Source organism: Mizuhopecten yessoensis, unplaced genomic scaffold (genome assembly GCF_002113885.1).
Source record: "Mizuhopecten yessoensis strain PY_sf001 unplaced genomic scaffold, ASM211388v2 scaffold2329, whole genome shotgun sequence".
Taxonomy (NCBI): Eukaryota; Metazoa; Mollusca; class Bivalvia; order Pectinida; family Pectinidae; genus Mizuhopecten; species Mizuhopecten yessoensis.
Genome location: NW_018404492.1, coordinates 5,290,448 through 5,315,893, shown reverse-complemented (window position 1 = coordinate 5,315,893; position 25,446 = coordinate 5,290,448). Strand labels below are relative to the sequence as shown.

The window sequence follows — 25,446 nt, the reverse complement described above, 5'->3', positions numbered from 1 at the left end:
CTAAGTTAAACTGTATTGCTGTAATGACATAGTGCAACGTTGCTGACCCACATACTTTATGTATATGGAGTTAAACGTGGTGAATGCTACATATAGTAAACACTTTTTGTAGATCCTGCGTCCGTCTTCGATTCTTTGTATTTTTACGATAGATTGTTATTGTTCTCGTTTTGCGTTGGTTACGGTTGTTGCCTTCTTGTAAAGACTTTGGAATTTGAATTGACGCTGTTGTATATTTCGTCCTCGTGTGTCGATGTCATAGACCTGAAGAACATATACACAAGTCATTACACAATTTGAAACTTTTTGTTAATGATCATTATTGTTCGCATACCGTATAAAGGATATAAGTGTAATATTTGTTGTTTTCAGTTCCGCTTCAATATTAATTAATGAATTGATGTTTTTATCACGATCCTTATATATTTTATGCATATATTTCCTTAATTTATTTTAGAGGTCCCTCTCAGATCTCATGACAAAGCTTTCTCAAGCACAGCCTCTGTTTGTAAGGTAAGTTATTTTCTATTTCATTAGTTTTGCTGTCTACTTATTGTATCAAACCTGATTTCTTAATTTTAAACAACGAGTTGATAAACTAATAGTTTTTTCTCTGGTTCTTTTCGTTAGACGTTTTAATCAACTAATATGAATATAAATACAATTTCCACAGACAACATAATTAGATGAGGCATTAAGAAATTAATAATGCCTCAGCTTCAATACAGTTTTTTAGCGGAGGACGACCTCATATAATTATCAACTTTGTATCAATATTTATTGCTGTTTCATTTAAACAGTAAATATTACAGAGCAAAGTTCAATAAATTCCTCCGCTCTTTCCTGTTGTTTTTTCTGGGGTTTTTTAATTTGGAATATCATAAATCACTAGAAAGACCATAATATATGTTTCTATAGTCCCGCAAAGAATTTCAATTATTGTTTAGTGTCCTGTAAATATAGGTCACTGTGCTAAAGTTAAGGTGTGCGACCCTTAATTTAACAGCAAATGAAGTTTGGTAAAAATGTATGAAAAAGAAACAAGGGAACATTTTAAACAAAATGTCTTTGATATTAAGTTGAGTAAAAGTATAGGTCGCTTTGACGTAGTGATAGTGTGTGATTATACCTTTGTTTCTCGATACATGTATTATATTGCACGAAATTCGTAAACCTAGATGTTTGTGTGAAGTAACTATTTAAGAGGGGAAATGTCTTTTGATGCTCAGTTGTGCTGAAAATATAGGTCTTTGAAGAGCGAAATATATTTTCATACCATGATCGTGCACCATACAAGAGATGTATGACATGGAAACACTTATCACGCACGCACGCACTCGCGCATTTGCGCATAACAGAGACACTATATACTCCCCTTTAAATAGGGATGTAAATTACCACCAGTGTTTATAATCTTGAGCAAATAAAGAAACAAACGGAGCGAATATATCCTTTGTCTTGACAAGTGCAAATAAGTATTACTCTTATCTATATGACTGTAAGCATTAAGTTACACTTGATCAGTTGGCTTACCTGTGGTTTGTCACAAACACAGTTGTTTCCGTTATCAAGCAAACATCTTTACAGTATATGTATAAATTATAATATATTACTGTTAGATAATATACTAACGTTTTCTTAAAGTCGTGTTATTTTATTGATAAATAATTTATATTTTAAAGGTCGTCAAATACAAATCTGGTGATAAAGTGCGACTGCTGATAACCTCCTGACACAAGCTGCAATAACATAAATGCCTTTGAGCAATATTTCAGGCGATGATTTAACAAGCTAACTCTAACATTTGTTCTTACTTGTGTCATTCTTGCCTTTAATAAGTATTTTTATTCAAATATAAATAATTATGGAACACATCAATCTAAATATTAGATATTTGTTCAGTTTTATTACAATGCCTGTGGGAAAATACGGTGTCATAGATCAACTGCCTTTTCTTACCATTCTAGTTTTCAATGTGCCCTGCCTGTGTATGCTAAACGAGTGTGCCTGTTAGCTAAATATTAAAACAAACGTACTAGATGCTATTAGCCATACTTAAAACAGTTTTACCATATGATGTTTACTACTTTTTCTTGAATACCATTTGATGCTGCTTAAATTAAGGATTAAAACATTGGTAGAATGTTTGTTGTATTGAAATTTATACAGATTCATTTCAGCATGCTACATAATTTTATGATGATCTTTTAAACGTCTTGTAGGTGTATCAAACCAAACAATGCACTGATATCAGGGAAGTTTGACGTAGAATTAATCCGCAGACAACTCCTTTGCAATGGCCTCATGGAAATCGCAGAGTTAAGGAGAGATGGGTATCCGACCAGGATTAAATATGACGATTTCCTAAGAAAGTAAGACATAACAAGACTCGAAGATATGTTTATCTGTATGTCTGCTTTATGAATCAGTAAACAAATTTTGAATAGGAAATTATGTATTTGTTTACTTTGGTGTTCTTCTTTGAAATATAAACAAGTGTACATTCTTCGTATTCAAATGCTTAATTATAATATATCATAAAAAAGTTAGCTTAAATACAGTTTCCAAGTTTGAAAATAAAAAGACTCAATGTCATGCATGCGAACGTGAAATATAAATATACAATATGTTTTGTTTCAGATACTCTGATATATGTGATTACGCAAATGACGTCTCAAGCGAACGGGAGTCCTGTATAGAGATACTCCGAACAGCAAATATAGAGGGATTTCAAATGGGCAGGTCAAAGGTAAAGACGTCATTTTATGATTATTAATTGCACAGTTGATAAACCAATACAAACTCTTACTCTATTTTTGGGGTCCAGTATAGGGTAAAGTGCGTTATTTAAGAAGCGGTACAAGAAGATATATGTGTAGACCTTTGACCCCCTACTATTTTAAAATATATAAATATATCTTGTCTATTATGTTATTCCGCATGTTAACATAAACATCAATTACTCACCCTCTATTAAGTTGTTAGTATAAATTTCAGTATAGTTGTCTGATGATGAGACTACGTTTATGAAAATTCAGACGTGACCTGGTTTAATTTGATTCTTGATACTAAATAAGGGCAGATATAGGAATGTATGATTCAAATTTTATGTCATCGGAATATTGATTTCAGCACATATCATGTCTGCATAATTATTCAAAATCATTAAAAACACTATTGGATATGTATATTATAGGGATTCACAAGATGCATATTTTCTTCTTAACAGATTTTCATGAAAAGTTGGCAAAAGGATAACTTGGATTCAATTCTTCGTGAAAAGGTAGGTGCACTTAAATTTTGATTTGACACATACCAATAGAGGGATCCTGTCTTAAAACTGGCCTTATATAGTGTGAAAACATATATATAAAAAAAACATTCAGTGTTTAAATAAATATATCAAAAAATGAAGTTTGAATTTGAAATTGACAAAAATTGTGAATACATCTTAATGCAATAAAACGTTCACTTAAATGGTTTTCAAACCGTCATAATGATCCGTTAAATATATTTAGAACATAATAATAATAATATGGTCCCACGGTTCATTGCATCATAATAATAATGTGGTCCCTCGGTTCCTTGTATTATAATAAAAATGTGGTCCCTCGGTTCCTTGTATCATAATGATAATGTGGTCCCTCGGTTCCTTGTATTATAATAATAATGTGGTCCCAAGTTTCCTTGTTTTATAATAATAATGTGGTCCCACGGTTCATTGTATTATGATAAAAATGTGGTCCCTCGGTTCCTTGTATCATAATGATATTGTGGTCCCTCGGTTCCTTATATTATAGTAATAATGTGGTCCCAAGGTTCATTGTATTATAATAATAATGTAATCCCACGGTTCATTGCATCATCATAATAATGTGGTCCAACTGTTCACTCGGATCTTTGTATCATCATGATAATGTGGTCCCTCGGTTCCTTGTATTATAAAGATAATGTGGTCCCTCGGTTCCTTGTATCATAATGATAATGTGGTCCCTCGGTTCCTTGTATCATAATAATAATGTAGTCCCTTTGTTCATCGCATCATTATAATAATGTGGTCGCTCAGTTCATTGTATCATAATAATAATGTGGTCCCTCAGTTCATTGTATCATAACGATAATGTTGTCCCTCGGTTCATTGTATTATAATAATAATGTGGTCCCAAGGTTCATTGTATTATAATAATAATGTAATCCCACGGTTCATTGCATCATCATAATAATGTGGTCCAACTGTTCACTCGGATCTTTGTATCATCATGATAATGTGGTCCCTCGGTTCCTTGTATTATAAAGATAATGTGGTCCCTCGGTTCCTTGTATCATAATGATAATGTGGTCCCTCGGTTCCTTGTATCATAATAATAATGTAGTCCCTTTGTTCATCGCATCATTATAATAATGTGGTCCCTCAGTTCATTGTATCATCATAATAATGTGGTCCCTCAGTTCATTGTATTATAATAATAATGTGGTCCCAAGGTTCATTGTATTATAATAATAATGCAATCCCACGGTTCATTGCATCAACATAATAATGTGGTCCAACTGTTCACTCGGATCTTTGTATCATAATGATAACGTGGTCCCTCGGTTCCTTGTATTATAAAGATAATGTGGTCCCTCGGTTCATTGTATTATAATAATAATGCAATCCCACGGTTCATTGCATCATCATAATAATGTGGTCAAACTGTTCACTCGGATCGTTGTATCATAATGATAATGTTGTCCCTCGGTCCATTGTATTATAATAATAATGTGGTCCAACGGTTCACTCGGATCTTTGTAACATAATGATAACGTGGGCCCTCGGTTCCTTGTATTATAATAATAATGCAATCCCACGGTTCATTGCATCATCATAATAATGTGGTCCATCTGGACACTCGGATCTTTGTATCATAATGATAATGTGGTCCCTCGGTTCCTTGTATAATAAAGATAAAAGTGGTCCCTCGGTTCCTTGTATCATAATGATAATGTGGTCCCTCGGTTCCTTGTATCATAATGATAATGTTGTCCCTCGGTTCATTGTATCATGATAATGATGTGGTCTCTCGGTTCATTGTATCATAATAATGATGTGGTCTCTCGGTTCATTGTATTATAATAATAATGTAGTCCCAAGGTTCATTGTATTATAATAATAATGCAATCCCACGGTTCATTGCATCATCATAATAATGTGGTCAAACTGTTCACTCGGATCTTTGTATCATAATGATAACGTTGTCTCTCGGTTCATTGTATAATAATGATGTGGTCCCTCGTGCATTGTATCATAATGATGTTGTCCCTCGGTTCATTGTATTATAATAATAATGCAATCCCACGGTTCATTACATCAACATAATAATGTGGTCCATCTGGACACTCGGATCTTTGTATCATAATGATAATGTGGTCGCTCGGTTCATTGTATCATAATGATGTGGTCCCTCGGTTCATTGTATCATAATAATGATGTGGTCTCTCGGTTCATTGTATCATAATTATATTCCTATTTGTTACAGCTGAGAGAAAAGGAGGTCAGACGAGAGGAGATGAGACGTCGACAGTCGGAGGCGTCACTGCTGTCATTGTTGTCAGAGGGAACAGACAACTTGCATAGTACACCGCGACAGTCGGCTGACAGTGGTCTGGACATGACAAGTAGTCCCAGGGAAAGGACAGGACCTTTCAAAGACTTTTATGCAAAGAAAAACGGTCTTTATAAACAACCACAAGCACCATTCTCAGATAGTCAAATTCCTCTCATTGACGGAGTTGAAATAGACGACAGTGTCAGTGTTCCACCGAAAAAGAACAGTCGAGTTCAGTCAGAAGATAGTCGTAGTACGGACAACACGACGACAGTCGAAGGAGACAAAGAGCCAACAGAACACTGGTACGGGTTCATATTGTACCCCTATTTATAGCCGAATGCGCGACCAATGATATTAACGTGTAAACCGTGAATTGTTATTTGTTAACGTACAAATTTACATCATACCAAAATTGACAAACAACAACCATTTTCCCTGAAGGTCTTCTTATGTTTTTAATTTTTATAAACGATTTGCCCCTACATGTTGTATTTAACACTAATACCTATGCCGACGACTCTACCTTATCTGATGTTGATAAGTCGTTAGATAACATCAACAGTCTATTGCAGTTTGATTTAGACAATGTTTGTGAATGATTTATTGAAAATAAAATGATGATAAATGTCAAGAAAACAAAATGTATGTGCAGTGCCTCAAAACAAAAGCAAAAAAGAAACTGTTTAAAATTTAGAATTAGTTATGTGCAATGAACCCCTTGAACAAGTATGCAGTGGAAAACTGCTTGGTGTACATTTTGAAAATGGATTGACATGGGGAAGTCATGTTACATCTGTTTTATCTAGAATAAGGCAAAGAATAAGGTTATTGAGACGTATAAGCCAATATATACCTACGGAAGAAAAGCTGAATATTTTTCATTCTTGTGTTTTCAAAATTTAAATGGGCAGGCTGCTTAAGACTCAGAAGCAAGCAGCTAGATTTATTTTAGATGTACCATTTGACACACCTTCTAGGCAAATGTTTGAACTCCTTAGATGGATGCCGATTGACAAATACTATAAATACAGAAGGTTGTGCATGCTATATAAATGTCATCGTCAGTTTGTGCCTGAATATTTATCAAATAATGTGTTTCTTGTGCGAGATGCAGGAGTAGGAATACAAGATATGCTAGGGAAAATAATTTCAAAGTGCCAAAATATAGAACTGTTTTTTATTCCAGCCCCCTCCTTATTGACAGTATCAACGACTGGAATGTTTTACCCAGTGACATAAAGAAAATATATAATTTCACCATTTTCAAACGAAAACTTACTAAATATTGTATATCAATGTCTTGGATTTTAATTTGTTTCTCCATGTAACCAAAACTTCTTACTTTCTAAATAGACTTCTTATCTAATTATATCAATATTTTAGATTATACTATATTAGCGTATAACTATGTCAATTTCTATTGTTTGCTATATTAGCATGTATGTATATTAGGCACATGCCATTTAATTGATGAAATACATTTGCATGAAACTTTATGCATTCTGTGATAATCTTAACTAAGATAACTGTGATATAACCTTATATATGTCGATTGCATCAATATATATGTAACTTTTAACTAGCACATATATTTTACTAGCGAGATAACCATGTTTATGTATTTAGGTATATATCGATTGCGTAGATATGTTATTTTATCTAACACACGTATTTTAGTAACAAGAGGACCATGTGGAAGTTTAGCCTTTGGCTAAACATGTATTTTATCCTCAATAAATAAAGTTTATTATTATTATTATTAATATTATTTGTAATTCACTCATATGGGAAAATAATTTATCACGTCAAAACTATGGTTTACTTTTAAAACAGTCTTGTAAAAAATCGACTAATTGTATTTAACGCTTGAACCCCTTTTCTTGTTACAGGCAACCGTATGACATTTTCCAAGTATCAGAGCGAGAGTTTGAAGAAAGCGATTATATATTCAAAGAAATCCTGAAGGGCATTCGACTTTTCCTATATGTGTTTTTCGTCATCATCATCCTCAGTTGTGCCGTGGCCAGTAAAATATCACTCCTCCTTCTAACATCAGGGATCAGTAAGGTAAAATTTGACTATAACATGGCAAGGAAAAGTGTCACTGTGTTGCCTTTGTCTGTATCTGCAGTAAACTAGTTTACAAGTAAGGGTTCCTAATATACCCAAACCTGACCCAACCTCAAGGCCGTTCATAAAGAGGTCTCTATTGAAGGTGGTATTTTAATACATGTTCACTCAACACTAAATGTTTTGCTTTGGGGAGTTCCAAAATGTTGTGCGCAAACACGTGGTCTCTTAAAACCGGTGGTCTCTTTAGCAAGTTTTAAAGTATTGATAGGATAAATATGTAGAGAAATAGCATACTATTTGATTTGATATTAATGATGAAATAAAATTGGTTATGTAAGTTGTACATAAAAAAAATAAAAAAATTCAAAGCAGCATTCCCGCTGATTGTTTTTGACAGGACGCCGAGTCCCGTGGGGAGCACCTGTTCATGGTCCTTATTTGTATGTGCTTACCTATTGGTTGGAGCTGGTTTATGGCGTTTATGAAAATCCTATTTGGTGGCAAGGAATGGCCTTCAATAAAGACATTTGTTTTGGTAAGTGTTTGTGATTGTTAGATCATTATCTACCTCGGAATCTGTCGTAATGTTTTAACGTTTTACCATTTCGCTCTTTCACCGTACCGTTGAATTACTTATTTTCATATACAGATGGACGTGTCTTTGATCATTTTCATTTATATGTCAAAATAATTGTCTTGATTCTGTTTTCAGCTTCTTCTTATGGAGAGTATGCAAACATTCGGGTTGTGTCTTCTGCTGTTCCGTGTGTTGCCTTCTACAGACTTCTTTAGTGGCCTAATAAAGACTTTTGCAGTTTGTCAAATTCCCAGTCTTCTTAAAGTAGTTGTACACGAAAAGAGACCGAATCCCAGTCTCAGTGAAATAGTCACAATCATCATGAACATTGCCGCTTTTCTCGTACAAGTGGCGTCCATTCCATTTTTTTCCACCGAAAAATTCATGTTGGAGGGAAATCATACACTCCTTGAAGGCCATAACGCTACCACATATGTAACGACAGCGGTTAAGAAAGCAACAAATGGAGAATGGGAACTTCCGGTTGCGCTGGTGCTGATATCAATCGGCTGGTGGGAGAACTACGTCTCTGGAGAGTGGACGGTGTTTGGACGGATCACTATACCATTCAGACAATGGCGGTCTATTTTACAGGATACAAGAGAAACCTCATATTTCCTTGTAGCGCCATTCAAAGTCGGTCTTGCTGTTCTGTTTGCTCGTCTTCTCACCAACAATACCAACTTCGTTGTACCAGCTGCCAGTGTTTTTAATAAAACAACGAGTGAGTTCGATTCAAAAATCGAGGAGGTTGGCGTTTCATACAGTTTGGTTTTCATTCAAATTGGATCTGGAATAATATGCACTTATCTAGCGGGACTCGCGTGCAAACTCCATATGCAGAGAACAGCCTTTGCTCTTCCATTGATAATTGCACCACCCGTGTCCCTGGCCGTCATTTTTCTGCAGTGCCAATATCACTTTCTCCCGGCCCACTGGCACTTAGGTGGCTGGTTTTGTGGAAGGTATGAACTGGAAACTATGCTAGTTCCACTGATCTGCTCCTTTCTGTTGTGGCTGTCCTATTCCATCACAGTCTCACACATATGGTTTCCTCAGAGCGAGCGAATGGCCAAACTAGAAAAGTAAGTACCACATTTAATTGAAATAATCACGAAATATCATTATTATGCTGATGTATGTGATGGGTGCTTAAATATCGTGCAGTTTTTATCTCTCTTTTTTATGTTCCCTCAGTTAATCTTTGAGTATTGACTTAAGACTGATTTTTCGTTGTATGTTGACGCAGTGTATCTGACCTATTGTGTTTACAACAAATGTCTTGTGCTCAAAGCTGTAAAAGGGCGAATCCATAATTATTATCAATTTAATAAAATAAAAAAAAGTTATTAAGTATATGCAGTTTTCCTTATCAATTTCGCAAAATAAGATTTGAATGACAGACAAAATGTAAATGGTCGTTTTCTTCTCGCTTGCAGACTTTTCGTTACACCACACATGGATGCTCTATTCCCAGACTTCACTCTAACACTCCGGCGGAGGCGCAACGATAAGGAAATCAAATTAACAGGATTCGACACGTTCCGGTATGTGGGCGAGGATGCTTACACTACAGGAGATGACATTTACGCGGGAATCAATGTCACACCCCAGGTGTATGTGTGTGCAACTATGTGGCATGAAACACGACAAGAAATGACACAGCTTCTCAAATCGCTTTTCAGGTACTTTGTTAATCTATTGCAATATGCATTATATTACAAGTTATATATTACAAGTCATGTATTAGTTATATATTACAAGTTATATATTAGTTATATATTACAAGTTATATATTAGTTATATATCACAAGTTATATATTAGTTATATATTACAAGTTATATTTTAGTTATATACTACAAGTTTTATATTACAAGTTATGTATTAGTTATATATTACAAGTGTTATATATTAGTTATATATTACAAGTTATATTACAAGTTATATATTACAAGTTATTTATTAGTTATATATTACAAGTTATATTTTAGTTATATATTACAAGTTATATATTACAAGTTATGTATTAGTTATATATCACAAGTTATATATTAGTTATATATTACAAGTTATGTATTAGTTATATATTACAAGTTATGTATTAGTTATATACTACAAGTTATATATTAAAAGTTATGTATTAGTTATATATTACAAGTTATATATTAGTTATATATTACAAGTATACCATCTTATTATTGCTCTAATTTGGTATTGGCGGTGGTTTATCTCTTATGTATGTTTTGTTTTTATTTGCACATGCTGCTTTCGCATATTGCTGTGTAGATGACTGTCGTCTCAGTATGAAATATGAAAAATGTTCGCTTTATTTTCTTATATATATGTGTGAAAATATATGATACACTGCATATCATTATGAGTAAATTATAAATACAGTATTTACATCAATTCCATTTTAAATGTGATTTTTTTATTCAAGTTTGAGAATGTTCAATTTAGCAATCCTCCTGCAAGTTGAAATTCAAATAATTGTGACAAGTTCCAACAGTTTCATGTGAAATGGATACGAATTTTAGATCTATCTTATTATACATGTTTGAACTAGAGTCTATGTGAATATTGCGGATAACAAGCATTTTTTGGACATTTATGAAGTCTTACGTTTTCCCATCTTGGGTTTATAATACGTCACAATAAGAAATATTGCATGAACGCCAACGCGAAAATATGACGTGGGTGTATTCACTGAATCTGTTATAATTGCACTGTTAGTTACCATGGAAGTGTCTGTTTACATGTTATTAAACTAACTACAGACCAGAAAAATATCTACAGTTGTTAATGAGTGGAATTCCAAAGAGTATTATTTAATGTTTTCTCTTTATGGACAGGTTGGATTACGTCCATTGTGCAAGTCGCTTGGCACAGGAGAAATTTCGCATCCGCGATCCAGATTACTTTGACCTGGAAAGTAAGTATATATCAGAAATGGTCATCACATTACACTCTTACCTTTCATGATACATATCAAAGATAATTGATCTAAACGTTAATAATCATCACGTTCATTATGATTCTTTCTGTTTTCCAGTGCACATCATTTTCGATGACAGTTTTGAACTGGACGAGACCGTTGATAAATATGTCCCTAACATGTTTGTGAGACAGCTGGTGGATTGTATGGAGGACGCTGCAAGGTAAATATGACGGGAAATTTGTAAAGAGGATGTGAAATCGAAATACTATTGACGATTTATTGTCAAGGCGTTGGAGCAATAATCAGTTACTCCAGCAAAATAAACGGAATTTGAAATCCGGTAAATTATGTAGGCCATGAACGATCGATGAGGCAGCAAACACATTGTACTCTTTGTTTGGCATCAGGTCATGCTTACGGCCGTAACACAGTGTTAGCATAGATTTTATGCATGGGTTCGGATGTACTACCTCATATACATCTATGTTCCAAATTTGGTTGGTCCAGCATTTATACTGTCAGTGAACCTAAGTTAAACGCAGAAACTTAATGTTTGCGCCGCCGTCGCCGAAAAAGCAACACCTTAGTCTCGCTTCCGCTACCTCGTCGTGGTGAGACAAAAGTGATTAACGTTCCAAAGGCTGCTCACGAGTTTGTTCCGTTTGAAACCATTGGGAATGTTTGGGGTGGAAAATTTGATTAAATGAGCTTGAAATATCATAACGTGAATATTTATTTATAAATCATCTTGATTATAGGTTTATTGAGTATATATATTTCAGCACCATTGTCAACGCGAAAATTTCCACACGCAAAAACATCCAATTTAACAGTAACTAACTACCATCTGGTTAAAAAACGACACCATTGAGTCATGACATTTACCCTTTCATCACTCGCCAAATGGTTTGTCACATAAAATACTTGAATGATGAATAACTAAATCTATATCGATATTTTAAACTTAAAGCCATATCAAGTACAAGTGAAGAAAATATTAATTACAACATGTAACTTTTACTACATATATTAATATTGTTGTTTGAACTAGAACAAAACCGATACTGATGTCAATTTACCATAAATAATTCATGAATATGTAGCACTGTCAGTTCAGTCGATCCATCAGTTGTAAGTCCCACACATAACTCATGACTTTACCTTACGGAAATATCAACTGTTGGATATATTGTGAATCTCATATCATGGTCGTATTTTGTAAAGAGGCATCGCAATATACATCAGCTTAAAGTGAAAGACCATCATTGATTAGAGAAAAGAGGTTACATATATTGTATTTTGACGTCCAGCTGCTGCCAAACACCTGATTTCGTTAAGCATAATATCTTCATACATTTTCGGGTGGGTTTTTTGGTGTGACTTCTCATATCCTGTTGTGGTCGTCTTGTAATGATTTTTTGACTCTGACATTGCGTATTTCCGATGTGTGTGTGTGTTGGTAGTTAACAACGTGGTATATCTTTGCAAAGGCGGTCATGTTAAGTACAGACAGACAATGTACGGTAATAAAAAACGGACAATGTGTTATAGTAACAAACGAACAGTATGTTGTAGAAACATACAGTCAACGATGTATTGTAGTAACTTAGGACAAAGTGCTGAAGTTATATACGCAAAGTGTTGTAACACACGAATAACGTGTTGTATTAACATACGGACGATGTATTGTAGTAACATAGGACGAAGTGTTGTAGTAAGAAACGGACAAAGTGTTTTGGTAACATCAGGATGCTGTGTTGTAGTATCATACGGGCAATGTGTTGTAGTATCATACGGGCAATGTGTTGTGATACATACGGGCAATGTGTAGAATTACCATACAATGCGTTGAAGTAACAAACGGACAATAGGTTGTAGTTCACATAAGGATTATGTGTTGTAGTATTATACGGGCAATGTGTGGAAGTACCATACGGACAATGTGTTGTAGTTTCATACGGTCAATGTATTGTAGTAAAATACCTTAAATGAGTTGTAGTTACAAAGGGCAATTCTCTTTATTATATAAGGCAATGTGTTCTAACATTCAGATAATGTGCTTTAGTAACAGACGGGCGTGTTGTAATAGCAGACGGACGTGTTGTTGTTACATACGGACAACGTGTTGTAGTAACAGACGGACGTGTTGTAGTTACATACGGACAACATGTTGTAGTAACAGAAGGGTGTATTGTAGTAACAGACGGACGTGTTGTAGTAACAGAAAGGCGTGTTGTAGTTACATACGGACAACGTGTTATATTAACAGAAGGACGTGTTGGAGTTGCATACGGACAACGTGTTGTAGTAACAGACGGTCGTGTTGTAGTAATAGAAGGGCGTGTTGTAGTAACAGAAGGGCGTCTTGTAGTAACATACGGACAACTTGTTGTAGTAACAGAAGGGCGTCTTGTTGTAACATACTGACAACGTGTTGTAGTAACAGAAGAGCGTGTTGTAGTAATAGAAGGACGTGTTGTAGTAACAGACGGACGCGTTGTAGTAATAGACGGACGTGTTGTAGTAACAGAAGGACGTGTTGTAGTAACAGAAGGACGTGTTGTAGTAACAGAAGGAAGTGTTGTAGTAACAGACGGACGCGTTGTTGTAACAGAAGGACGCGTTGTAGTAATAGACGGACGTGTTGTAGTAACAGACGGACGTGTTGTAGTAACAGACGGACGCGTTGTTGTAACAGAAGGACAATGTGTTGTAGTAACGGAAGTACGTGTTGTAGTAACAGACGGACGTGTTGTAGTAACATACGGACAAATGTGTTGTAAACCAAGTCGTGACTGGCCACATCTCATTTACATTTACTGTGCATCATTGTCCTCGACATGATAGGAATAGCTGACACCAATCGTGTCGCGTATTTATGATTCATCTGTACTCACATGTGATTTATTGTGACCAAGAACCTTAAAACGTGCTAGGAAAACATAACACAATATCCCACAAACCATTGCCAGGTGAATATTTTCATATTGATAACTACCGTATTTTGGTATTTTGTTTTGTGTATTTCTATATTATAACGTTACCGTATTTTTTATTATATATGTATGTGATTTATTTTATTCTATAAATATAATGCTACATTTTGATTGTAATAATTAGTAAAGAAATCACAGATTGATTTAAATTGTCGGAAATCAAGCTAATCAATAATAAGGTAGATGATATATGTTGTAAAGATTTCACGGATATACAAAACAATTCAGCGATTTCATTTGATTGATATCAATTTAAAATATGATCAGAGAACTGTTGTAGAAGTCATTGATAGCTTACTGAAATGTTAAACAACATTATCCACATACCTATTGCAACAAAAAGTACTTTTATCATTTTACTTTTCTAAATGACGTGTTGTCGAATGCTAGAAATCTCGAACTTTTAAGAATGAAAATGTCAGTGGTTCAATTTTTATCGTAATGTATCATTTAGATAATTAATGTTGAATTAACAAAGCATGCTTCAAATGACATGTCACCGATAACACAAGTTATTACGCTCGTGTCACCATCTATCAATGTCATATTAGCCAATCAAATTGCTGTGTTCGTGGCCCTAATGGAATGTGGGTCACATTGGTACCTTTGATTTTTTTTTTGGTAAATATTTATATATATCGAATTGAATGGGTCATTAGTATGAAATATTCGTATCACGTCGTGTCATGTTATTGTTTGACAGGCATACAAACGAACATTGTTTTCATTTATTACAGAAAAAAGTGCTAAAAGTATAACTGTGTTGATAAAATATTCAAGTAAACGGGTTCACCTTTGTTTAATATACCATATAAATCAGCCTTACAACACCATATATTTAAATGCCGGTTGTACATCCTTATGTTCCTACTTAATCGACATGTCTATATGAGGGCATGGCATCAAGAACTTTTACATGTAATTTCGTCCCATTCGAAAACATATTCGAGTATTTCGGTGACACTGTTATATCATTATTTAGTATCACCTTTACGGAATCCCTAGGTTTCCATTTAACTATTACTTTTTGTGGGTGATATGTTAGTTCTACATATATTAACGTACCCATTGTATGCATGTTAAGACACATACTTCAACTAAGAATCAAATAAATACTCTTCCTAACAGGAAGCAACAGTTTAATGGTACAGTAACTTGGAAAAGATTAATTTCTTTGTAATACGATTTATTGCTACACAAATCTACTCAAAGTATTTTTACAGATCAATATCGGAACACAGAAATCGAGTTGGGGGATTCATTAAATTACGATAAAAATAATAAATAATAGTTCGAGGTTCTTTTATACCGCTTTATAACAACCTAGTTCGAAGGTCGTCTCAAAGCGGCTCACAAATTATTATCCATGGTTATAGGGCCTTTGCAACCAGCTTATATCGTTCTCAACTCCATGGGGAGCATACAGCCGGTGCTGCCATTTCGGCAGTCACAGCTAACATTCTACAATTCTAGCGCTGCCCAACTACGTACTCATTCACAGCTGAGCAGACTGGAACAAGCGGAGTAAAGTATCTTGCTCAAGGATACAACACAGTGCCGTGCCGTGACTCGAACCCGCAACCCTTCGGTCACGAGCCCGGCGTCCTACCACTAGAGTACCGCGCCTCCTAATGGTTTTTTGATTGAAAAGGTTAAAATGCATTACCTTATAAAAATTCGGCATCACTCTCAGATAGCTTAATCAATCAAACACCCATACCTCTATATTTTCCATAGGTCAGTGGTGAAGGGCCCAGTGATAATGGGGTCACCCGATAAGATACCGACATCTTACGGAGGACGACTGGTCTGGACGATGCCTGGTCACACGAAACTGGTCGTGCACATGAAAAACAAGAACAAGATGCGACACAGGAAGAGATGGTCACAGGTGAGTTTTTCACGATGGTACCCCATACACTGCAATCAAAATTGGTGGTATGTCTCTGTTTGAATTGTATGTACTTTGTAGTACGACTACAAACAAAGATATAGTAATGATGTAATGATAATGTCTCAAGATTATCGTCGACAGTTCTAAAAGCGATTTATTTTTTGGGTTTTTTTTTATATAATTTTTAATAACTATAATGTTTATATGTCATTTTAAGAGTAAACAGATAGACATTTACATCCAAAACAATATTAAAATTATAATCTTAAATTGACTATTGACGTTTTGTTTCACATTTTCTTTCTTTCCAATTAAGGTGATGTACCTCTACTACTTGCTGGGGTTCAAACTACTAGGAGGTAAGGAAGCTGACCGGTTTATGACGGAGGAAAGCGAGAGTTGCATGTCTAAGCTAAGGAACCGGAAGAAGGGCAAGAAAAACCGAGCAAGACCGCTAAAGACCCTCTTCACTCGCATGGACCCGGAACAATATGAACAGGTATTATATCTCACTTATCACACATACTCATTTATGAATATTCATATGTAGTGGTGCACGTGTGACATAACGAGAGTTGTACACCTTGCAGATATATCGGGAAATGCACCAGCCCAAGCTTTCCATTCTGTCGCTCTACCAGTTGAACTAAATAGTCTCTCGCGCGCGATTATAGTGAAAAAAGGACTGTAATTGTATGCAAAAAAAAAAAGAATAACCGCGTAACACAGTACAAAATAGCGTTGCATACCTTATGTTAAAACCGTGACTAGGGTACCTGTTTCGTTTCTGTCAATATGAAAGAGTGTACGTATGAAGATGTGCAAGTACCCCGAAAAGGACTAACAATATCGTTGAGAAACAAGGACATAACTCCAGTATTGCATTTGTTTTATCAATGGTGCCTCTAGGAAATAATATGTTGTTACGTTTGCTTTTCAACACTAATTATCAATCTTACAACAAATTGAATTTGGTGGTGATATTTCTTAAGTTCAAACAGATTAGTTCACTTTTCGATAAGCATATCCTGCTGAATTTCTTTACTTTTCGCTACATTATGCGTTCTTTTATGTTACCAGGCTGAGAGCACCTATATACTGACCTTGGACGGAGACGTTGATTTCCGCCCTGACTCAGTGAAACTGTTAATCGACAGAATGAAGAAAAACCGGAAAGTCGGAGCTGTGTGTGGGCGTATTCATCCTATTGGCTCAGGTAAGTAACGACTCAATATGTTGTGTCATGCTTCGTCAGGTATTTTATTGATGATAGGTTTGCGTCAATTTTATGTTATATAGTGCCACAAAGTCCGGAGCAAAATCACTTCATTATCCTATATTATATTAATTAATTGATATTGTATCAGGTCTTGAGTATTTGCAGTCTACTACCTACAATATAGATCAATTTGCTATGAGGTTAGAGTAATTACACTTGCCTATCATGAAGGTATGATAAAGATAAATATTAAATGCAGATTAATTCCTTTTTAATTACTTGGCCTTTCTTTACTCCAACTGTCAATCTGTTTAATAGGTCCTATGGTATGGTACCAGCAGTTTGAGTATGCCGTCGGTCATTGGCTGCAGAAAGCTGCAGAACACGTGTTCGGTTGTGTGCTTTGCTGTCCTGGGTGTTTCAGTCTATTTCGAGGGTCTGCCATCATGGACGATAATGTCCTGAAGATGTACACTACAAAACCAACAGAGGCCCGCCATTACATCCAGTTTGAACAGGGTAAGGACAGATCATTTCAACGAGGAACTATTCTTTTGAAGTTGTTAAAATGAAATTTGAATATATTATCTTAATTGATTTTTTTAGTAATATTTACATATACATGGTTTTAATAAGTCGATGTCCAAGCAGTATGTTGTAAAATATTCAATAGAAAAATAAATTAACAATTAAAATGTTGTGATCTATGTTACTATTTTAACCTAAAATATTTCACTTTCAAACAACGAAAAACAAAGACAAAGTCTAGAAAGTCCTGTATTGTATTTTGATTACTTTCTATTTTAAGGCGAGGACCGATGGCTATGCACGCTCATGCTGCAACAAGGACATCGTATCGATTACTGCGCCGGAGCCGATGCTTTGACCTTTGCACCGGAAACGTTCAACGAGTTTTTCTCTCAGCGCCGTCGTTGGTCGCCGTCGACATTGGCTAACATGATGGACCTATTGGCTTCCTGGCGAGACACTGTTCGAATTAACGATAACATCAGTCGTTTGTATATTCTTTACCAGTTCGTCCTCATGGCATCAACTATTCTTGCTCCCTCTACCGTCATTCTGATGATCACAGGGTCCTACCACTCAGTTTTGAAGCTCGGCATATGGGAGTCCTACATTTTGTCCCTTCTTCCGGTATTAATCTATCTGGGAATTTGCCTAAAACTCAAGAACGATGTACAGATCTTCGCCGCGGCAGTCATTACGGCACTCTATTCCCTCATAATGATGGTAGCTACCGTAGGGACAGTCATAAGTATTGTCACAGAGAATTTCGGCAGTCCAAATGTTGTTTTCCTTACTGGCTTGTCATCCATCTTTATGATAGCAGGAATATTGCATCCACAAGAATTCTTTTGTTTAGTGTACGGCGCCCTCTACTTCATCACAGTCCCGTCTACTTTCATCCTGCTTACAGTCTATTACCTTTGCAATGTCAATAACGTTTCGTGGGGAACTAGAGAAACACCGAAGAAATTATCAAAAGAGGAAGAAGAGGAACTGCAAAAGTTACAAGAGGAAAAACAAAAGAAAAAGGCCAGCAAAAGTCTTTTCAACAGACTGGGTCTAGCACCCCTCATCATAGATGTGACAAGTGCACTCAAGAGATTGTTCTGGAATCAAGGAGCTGTTCAGACTTCGACAGTATCTGTCCAAACGGAAGAAACTATAGATAGTCAACGTTCGATTTCAAAACAAAGCCGACAACCCGAGGTAAAAAAAGTGCAGCCGTCCCGTACCGAGGATGTGACAGGTTGGGAAGCCGATCCAGACAATCCCTACTGGCTCGGACTGGAGTACTTAGGCGATGGAGTTGTTAAACACATATCAGAGGAGGAAGCGGCCTTTTGGAGGTTTATGATTAAGAAATATTTACATCCCCTCGACGAAGATCAATCACACAAAAAGAAAATCAAGGAGGATTTGATTTCCCTTAAGAACAACGTAGTTTTCATATACTTCATGATCAACTTCCTGTGGACAATTATTACTTTGCAGCTGCAGTCAATGGAGAATGAACTAAAGAATTTCTACATCATCAACAAATACGAGCCGTTGTCTCTTACCTTCCTATCTGTATTTGCTATGGCCATTTCACTCCAGTTCATCAGCATGCTCATCCACAGGTACGGGACCTTTCTTCACCTGATGTCCAGTACACGGATTGACTGGTTCCAGAAGGTGCAGACAGAGGAAGATTTCGTGCGTTTCGTTGTCAGTGAAGCGCAACGACTTCAGAGAATGGAACCTGCACCGGATTACGACGAACTGCCGCCAGATTATGAGGAGGACGACGGGATATCGCAAGGAACTGAACACTACGACGAATTACCATCTCTTCCCCAGAGTCGGCGTGGTACCGTCAGAACGTTCGGGCGTAAAACACGTGTTCTACAGAAAAGAAATTTTGAGAATAATGACGTACCTATTCTCCAACAAATCTTCGAAGATAGACTGGAAAATATTCATAGAAAATGGAAGCAAGGGACACTAGCTTTCCGCGGGGGATTGAATAAGGGCTTGTCACGGCATGATAGCAACAGGTTTTCAGATAGGGAAAACATCATGAGACAGAGAATGTTTAAAAGGAGTTTTAAGAAAGACAGTAGAGAGGCAGAGCAACCAATGCCTGTGAAAATTGATATAATCTAAAAACATCAAATACGAAAATAAAATTATAGTAATGTTATGTATTGCCATTTTGTGTATTTGAGACATGTTTCAGATTATAATGTTATACGTATTTTATTTCAATTGTAAATAGCTCAGTGATAAGTTGGTGTGATGTGGATCAAAACTGTCATATACCTCTTAATTTTTTTTCCAATGAGATAAATGTGGTCAGACACATACAATTACATTCGAAGTCGTGTGGTGAGGTTATTGAAACCCAATTCGAATACCTATGTCTTTTAAGCGACAAGTGCCAAATATATATGCTTAATGCTTTTCGTTGTCCTTTATGATTATATTTTTAATGTCTTCTTAGGTCACAAAAAGAAAATGCATTTTTTCATAAATTGCATTATTTAAACTGTAATAACTAAGAAGTTGTGGCAAATTGATCATACTATCAATTACTATATCTGTGTTCTATCGAAAATAGTAACTGCTGGATAAGCACTTGTCAATTAAATGAATACCACATTGCTGACATGTATGTATGTATGTATGTATGTAAAATTCTGAATTTTAGCACGTGGTTGCCTATGCAATGTGTAATTCCAAGATGTTGTGAATATAATATTATGAATGAGAGTTTTATCTTATTTATTATTGTATGTGTCTTTAATTCCCTTCCACACGGACGGGAAGAATCAATAATATTAAAGATCAATTCAAGTTTTTACTCATTGTTGGTGTTAACTGATGTATCCGATGGTGAGTCAGATTCAGTTTGAACTTATTTGTCAAAATGCTGTGGTGGGATTGTAAAAGTTGTTTTTTTCAAATTGAGAGATTTGTAAATGCTTTATAGCTGACACATGAAAGCGGACAGAAGTGTTAATTAAGCAGCAGTCACAGCATTTGAATCTTGTTAACTTGAAAACAACATGGTGTCAACACAATGGAATCAAAAGGAAACCAAAAACAACTAGAGAATACCGGAATGTCAACAAAATTATAATTTGAACTCAAATTCAAAAAATTAGGGCAAAATAGGAAAACAGACATGAGACTTTTAAAATAATATTAGCAAAATTACACCAGGTGTTCCGGATTAGTGGGCGTCTTCTGCTTTACCCACGACACCCGCCATGTCAAGCTAGGCCAAATCAAAATAATGTTACGTTCTCACATCGAGAATTCGGGTATTGACAACAAATCACAAGGCCCTCTAGTGGGCATAATAAAAAGACTTCACTAAGAAAGTAATATTTCCCTATGAGATCGTGATGACGACCATAAAACTTGACCATAGTCCATACTGTCCAAATCAATATATATATATATAAATATATGTACAATCCACACACATTTTTATACAAAGTGTATGCGGTTTTTTGTATCACAACACAACCGTCCTAACGACCGAAGCAATAGCATTTATGCATAAATTTGTTCGGGTCACTTAACACTGAAAAATGCAAAAATCTCTTTTTACTTTCAGTTCAGTCACAATTACTAAACTAGGTTAGCAAGAATATTTGTTCGGCCTGCCATTGAAAATGTAAAGGATTCAGCACTGCTAAATCATTTTCATAACCTAGATAGAAGTTTAAATCGTTTGGTGACGAATTGAATCAATCACCTCGAAAGTTCGTTACGCAAGTATATGCTAGTGCATTTTTAATAATAAAGTCCTTGTTAATTAAACGCGATATGTGGTGAATCATATATTATCGGTAATGATTTTTGCAGAAGTGATTTATGATAAATCATAGAACCATTTAAAAGTGTGTCCATATGTCTTTATCATTACTCTTTCCCATCATCCATCAAACACTTGATTTTGACTTATCCTATAGCTATGTTTTGACGTCATACACATTTCCTTCAGGTGTCTACTGCTAGTAATAACAGAGTATGTAACATCTTACTGCACTGTTTTGAACTCTAATTTTCCGGACGTATTATGAGATTATTGCAAATCTTCAATGCATAAAAATAGAGTTGGAAACAAAAGCAATTAAAGGCTCAGGTTGAGAGACCTCACAGCAAGAATATTATTTGAATGACGTCTATCTATATAAATACATTTAATTGCGTGCTGTAAACAATAAAGATGGGGATTATATTGGTAGGAATTTTCAATTATTGCAGCCAATTAAATATTTATTTCGTTGAAGTTGTCAAAGTTATAGTTCAATTTTAAATCGGGAAACGCTTTTACGAGGCAAACTTTGATCGCCTGCAACAATGCCAATAAATCGTGTCATATTCCTGATAAACAAGTTACCAATTCGTCTTTCTAATTCAAAACAAACTGAAAAAAAAGATGACAAATGCAGTATACGCCTAACGTTCACAGGTCGGCACCATTAGCATAACGTGAAATTTGTTTAATTAATAATATACAACATTTAAATAGAACCCTATATAATTTTACTCTAAAGTGCTTTACAACATATGGATAATAATATTAATTAAAATTGATAAACAAAAACAGAATTACAAATCACCAGTATGCATTAAGTAAGAAGATAATCATCTCAATACGTATATAGATGCATAAATAAACGGTGGTGTGTAGTCTGTGCAAAGACCCTAAAATGTAACATTAAGCGCTACAAGGACACAAATTGTTACAGACTCGATTACACTTTAATGTTCGATATTTATTGACAAGGAAATGCCCTTTTGCAGTTCATTTGCGTGATTTAATACGGGGCGTTACCTTCAAATATAAACAAGGCACTTTGACATTGGCTGCCAAACCTGCATAATAACAACAAAAGTTCTTGTGAACTGCTTTGCATTAGCAGACATGTTCATACCTGTTCGACAGGCTAGGAAATTGACTGATCGTGTAATAATGAATACACATCGTGGGTCGTAAGTGCAGATGAAATAACTTTAACGTTTTAGACCAAAGATAAATACTGTAATGTGGTAACTTGGCAAAATCTAGGCAAGGGTTATGTGAAGTCATTTTATCTTTTGATATCAATATCCCGGTGAAAATTCTATTCAAAAGATAGAGTTCAATGTTACAAATTGTCATAATTATCATTAATCTTGATTAAAACACTAAGTTTTAACTTCTTTTGTAAACGAAATTATCCCAACAGACCATTAACACAAATCGTGAATAAAGTAGTACACATTAGCAAATTGAGCAAACGATACAATCTTGTATATTGAGAAAATTAGTTAAAAACCGTTAAAGGGAATACAGATATGAGTGTGCATTGCACTAGCCTCTATATTACTCTCAAGTGCGACTAAATGAATATCATTTACACTTTCTCGAAAATATCCCATATGAACATGTTTTTCCGTATCATTGCCAATTGCTCATTGCCATAGGACGAAAAACTGCATGAAGAAGAATCCCTCAGTCGTGGAAAATGGGGCAAATATGATGGGGCTCAATTAAAAAAAAGTCTGATCGATAAGGTCCGGGAGACGATAGAACTGTCTGACAAGAGTTGTTTGTTAAACAACGGAAAGGTAATCACGAAGTAGAATTTTGACGTGTATAGAAGAAAACAAGTAATCTAAGTAGGTCCTCCCTCATGTGACGTCACATACTTGTTTACATGGAGAGGGTAACTTTTGTCCCGTGTGGTTATATTTGATATTATTTATGTACATATAAAGAGCAAAGAATCACACTTGAAAACGTTTGATATAATTATGTTATTTACAATTGTTTTACGACTCATTGTATATATTGACCTATAGCATTATTTACTGTCCGGGAAATCTTCAATATAGATAAATTATATCACATTTTCTCCTTTCTGTACCCAAGACAGCTTTAAGGATTTTTCTGATGTCTCACACAAAAATCATCAAGGGAGGATCAACGACAATTTGGCTTTTTATGTAGAAGATAAAATTTGCTTCATTAATTTAAAATAATGAATGAATGGACTGAAAATTGACAACGAACTGCATAGTAGTATTATGTAGACTTTTAAAAAGATTTATATTTCAATTAATTAAGCCAAGTCTGAAGATATGGATTAACAACAAAATCTAAGTGTTTGGTAGTCAATGTTTTGAAACACTGAAAACAAGAGGGAAAAGTAACCGGGAGTCGTCAAAATAACACACTGTCACCAGTGGAATATCTCAATTAGTGTGTTTGGTCTATATTTTTCGTCACATACATCACGATCTAGCAGAGAGCAAAAGTAATGCTTGTTGATCACATTATATTATACTAATATTCTCTATCTATGAAACTAGAGGATTTCTGCAATTTGATGAAGCGGTTAAAAAACTGGCTATTGCGATTCCATCATAAAAAGTGTAAATTATTGTTCGTATCAAATAAAAAAATGAAAATAAAAAATGTACCAAAATACCATCTAACGGACAAAGAAATAACTTTCCAACTTGACATTTTTGAATCAAAGATAGAGATAGACGTTGGAGTTTTACAGCGCATATCCAGCGTGTACCGAATATGGAGGTCATTTGTACACTTGGAACCAAATTATATCCTCATACCTTAGAAAGTGCTGGTCTGACCTCATATAGAGTATGCGACACAAAAGCAAGGCCTTCAAAAGGAGAGCAAACGTCCAAATATGATCTACAAATCTGTTCACTGGATTTAAACATACTGCAGAATCATTTATTTTCGTGGGGTTAAAATTTCGTGGTCTTCATATACTAGCCTGTTTCAAGGACATTACATCTCGCTGTTTTCTGATTTTCCCCTATCTATATCATACCAAGTTTATGTTTTGTGGGGTTTCAATTTCGTGGATTTTTGTTATCCACGAAATAAACAAAATTTAATGTACAACGATTTTTTTTTATTTCACAGTATAAGTTACAGCGAGAGATTAAAACTTCCTACTCAGGTTTACAGGCGATGATAATTGTATTCAAACAGGTTATATGACTCTGTGATGGTGGCATGCTAGAAATTGATGATAAAATATAATCAAAAGACAAAATATTTTAAATATCAGAAAATCTGAGCTTTGCTTAAAGAATACTTCATGTCTTTAAAAGTTCCCTCACCATTGTATTTTTTCTCAACTTTAGTTGAAAAATCACAAAAGTTCTAATATATAGATACAATTGTATGTTTTGATTCCCATCATATGATCGATACAGCAAATCAGCCCTCCGTTATATTATATTATATACTATTTAAGTTATTTCACCTAGAAACAGGCCATGTTTGTGGTGATGGCAAAGCCTACCAGTTCCTTTTTAAAACAGACAGACGTGCGTATTTTATGTTATGATTTGAAAAGCAAAAATCACTTAAATCACAAACAGTCAACATTTGTGTTACTAGTATGCTAGGAAAAAAAGACATAACAAGAAAAAGTCAATATGTTTTGTTTATATTATAACATACCAGGGTACAACTAGCACCCATTAATCGGTCAATGGGTCGGTTGACAGGTACAAGGGATGTGATATCGCTAGATAACTGGATAGGTAGGTTGAATGGTGACTGTAACACACGCAGGTGATTGTACCTTGAAAATGTGGGGATAGATACAG

General features: G+C 35.1%; 1 protein-coding gene across 3 annotated transcripts in view; it reads left to right on the top strand.

Annotated features, from left to right (window-relative positions):
- The window catches only part of LOC110445656, a 49,772-nt gene extending 29,118 nt beyond the window's left edge, over positions 1-20,654 (top strand). For all 3 annotated transcript variants that reach the window (XM_021490382.1, XM_021490380.1, XM_021490381.1), the window contains 16 exons: positions 458-513; positions 2,223-2,372; positions 2,641-2,749; positions 3,230-3,283; positions 5,517-5,890; positions 7,478-7,655; positions 8,059-8,196; positions 8,374-9,323; positions 9,678-9,923; positions 11,092-11,171; positions 11,292-11,397; positions 15,911-16,064; positions 16,384-16,566; positions 17,148-17,283; positions 17,605-17,805; positions 18,095-20,654. In XM_021490382.1, coding sequence (XP_021346057.1) covers positions 458-513; positions 2,223-2,372; positions 2,641-2,749; positions 3,230-3,283; positions 5,517-5,890; positions 7,478-7,655; positions 8,059-8,196; positions 8,374-9,323; positions 9,678-9,923; positions 11,092-11,171; positions 11,292-11,397; positions 15,911-16,064; positions 16,384-16,566; positions 17,148-17,283; positions 17,605-17,805; positions 18,095-19,959 — 4,980 coding nt within the window. In that variant the 3' untranslated portion in view covers positions 19,960-20,654. The remainder of the gene's footprint in view (positions 1-457; positions 514-2,222; positions 2,373-2,640; positions 2,750-3,229; positions 3,284-5,516; positions 5,891-7,477; positions 7,656-8,058; positions 8,197-8,373; positions 9,324-9,677; positions 9,924-11,091; positions 11,172-11,291; positions 11,398-15,910; positions 16,065-16,383; positions 16,567-17,147; positions 17,284-17,604; positions 17,806-18,094) is intronic.
- The last annotated feature ends 4,792 nt before the right edge of the window (positions 20,655-25,446 follow it).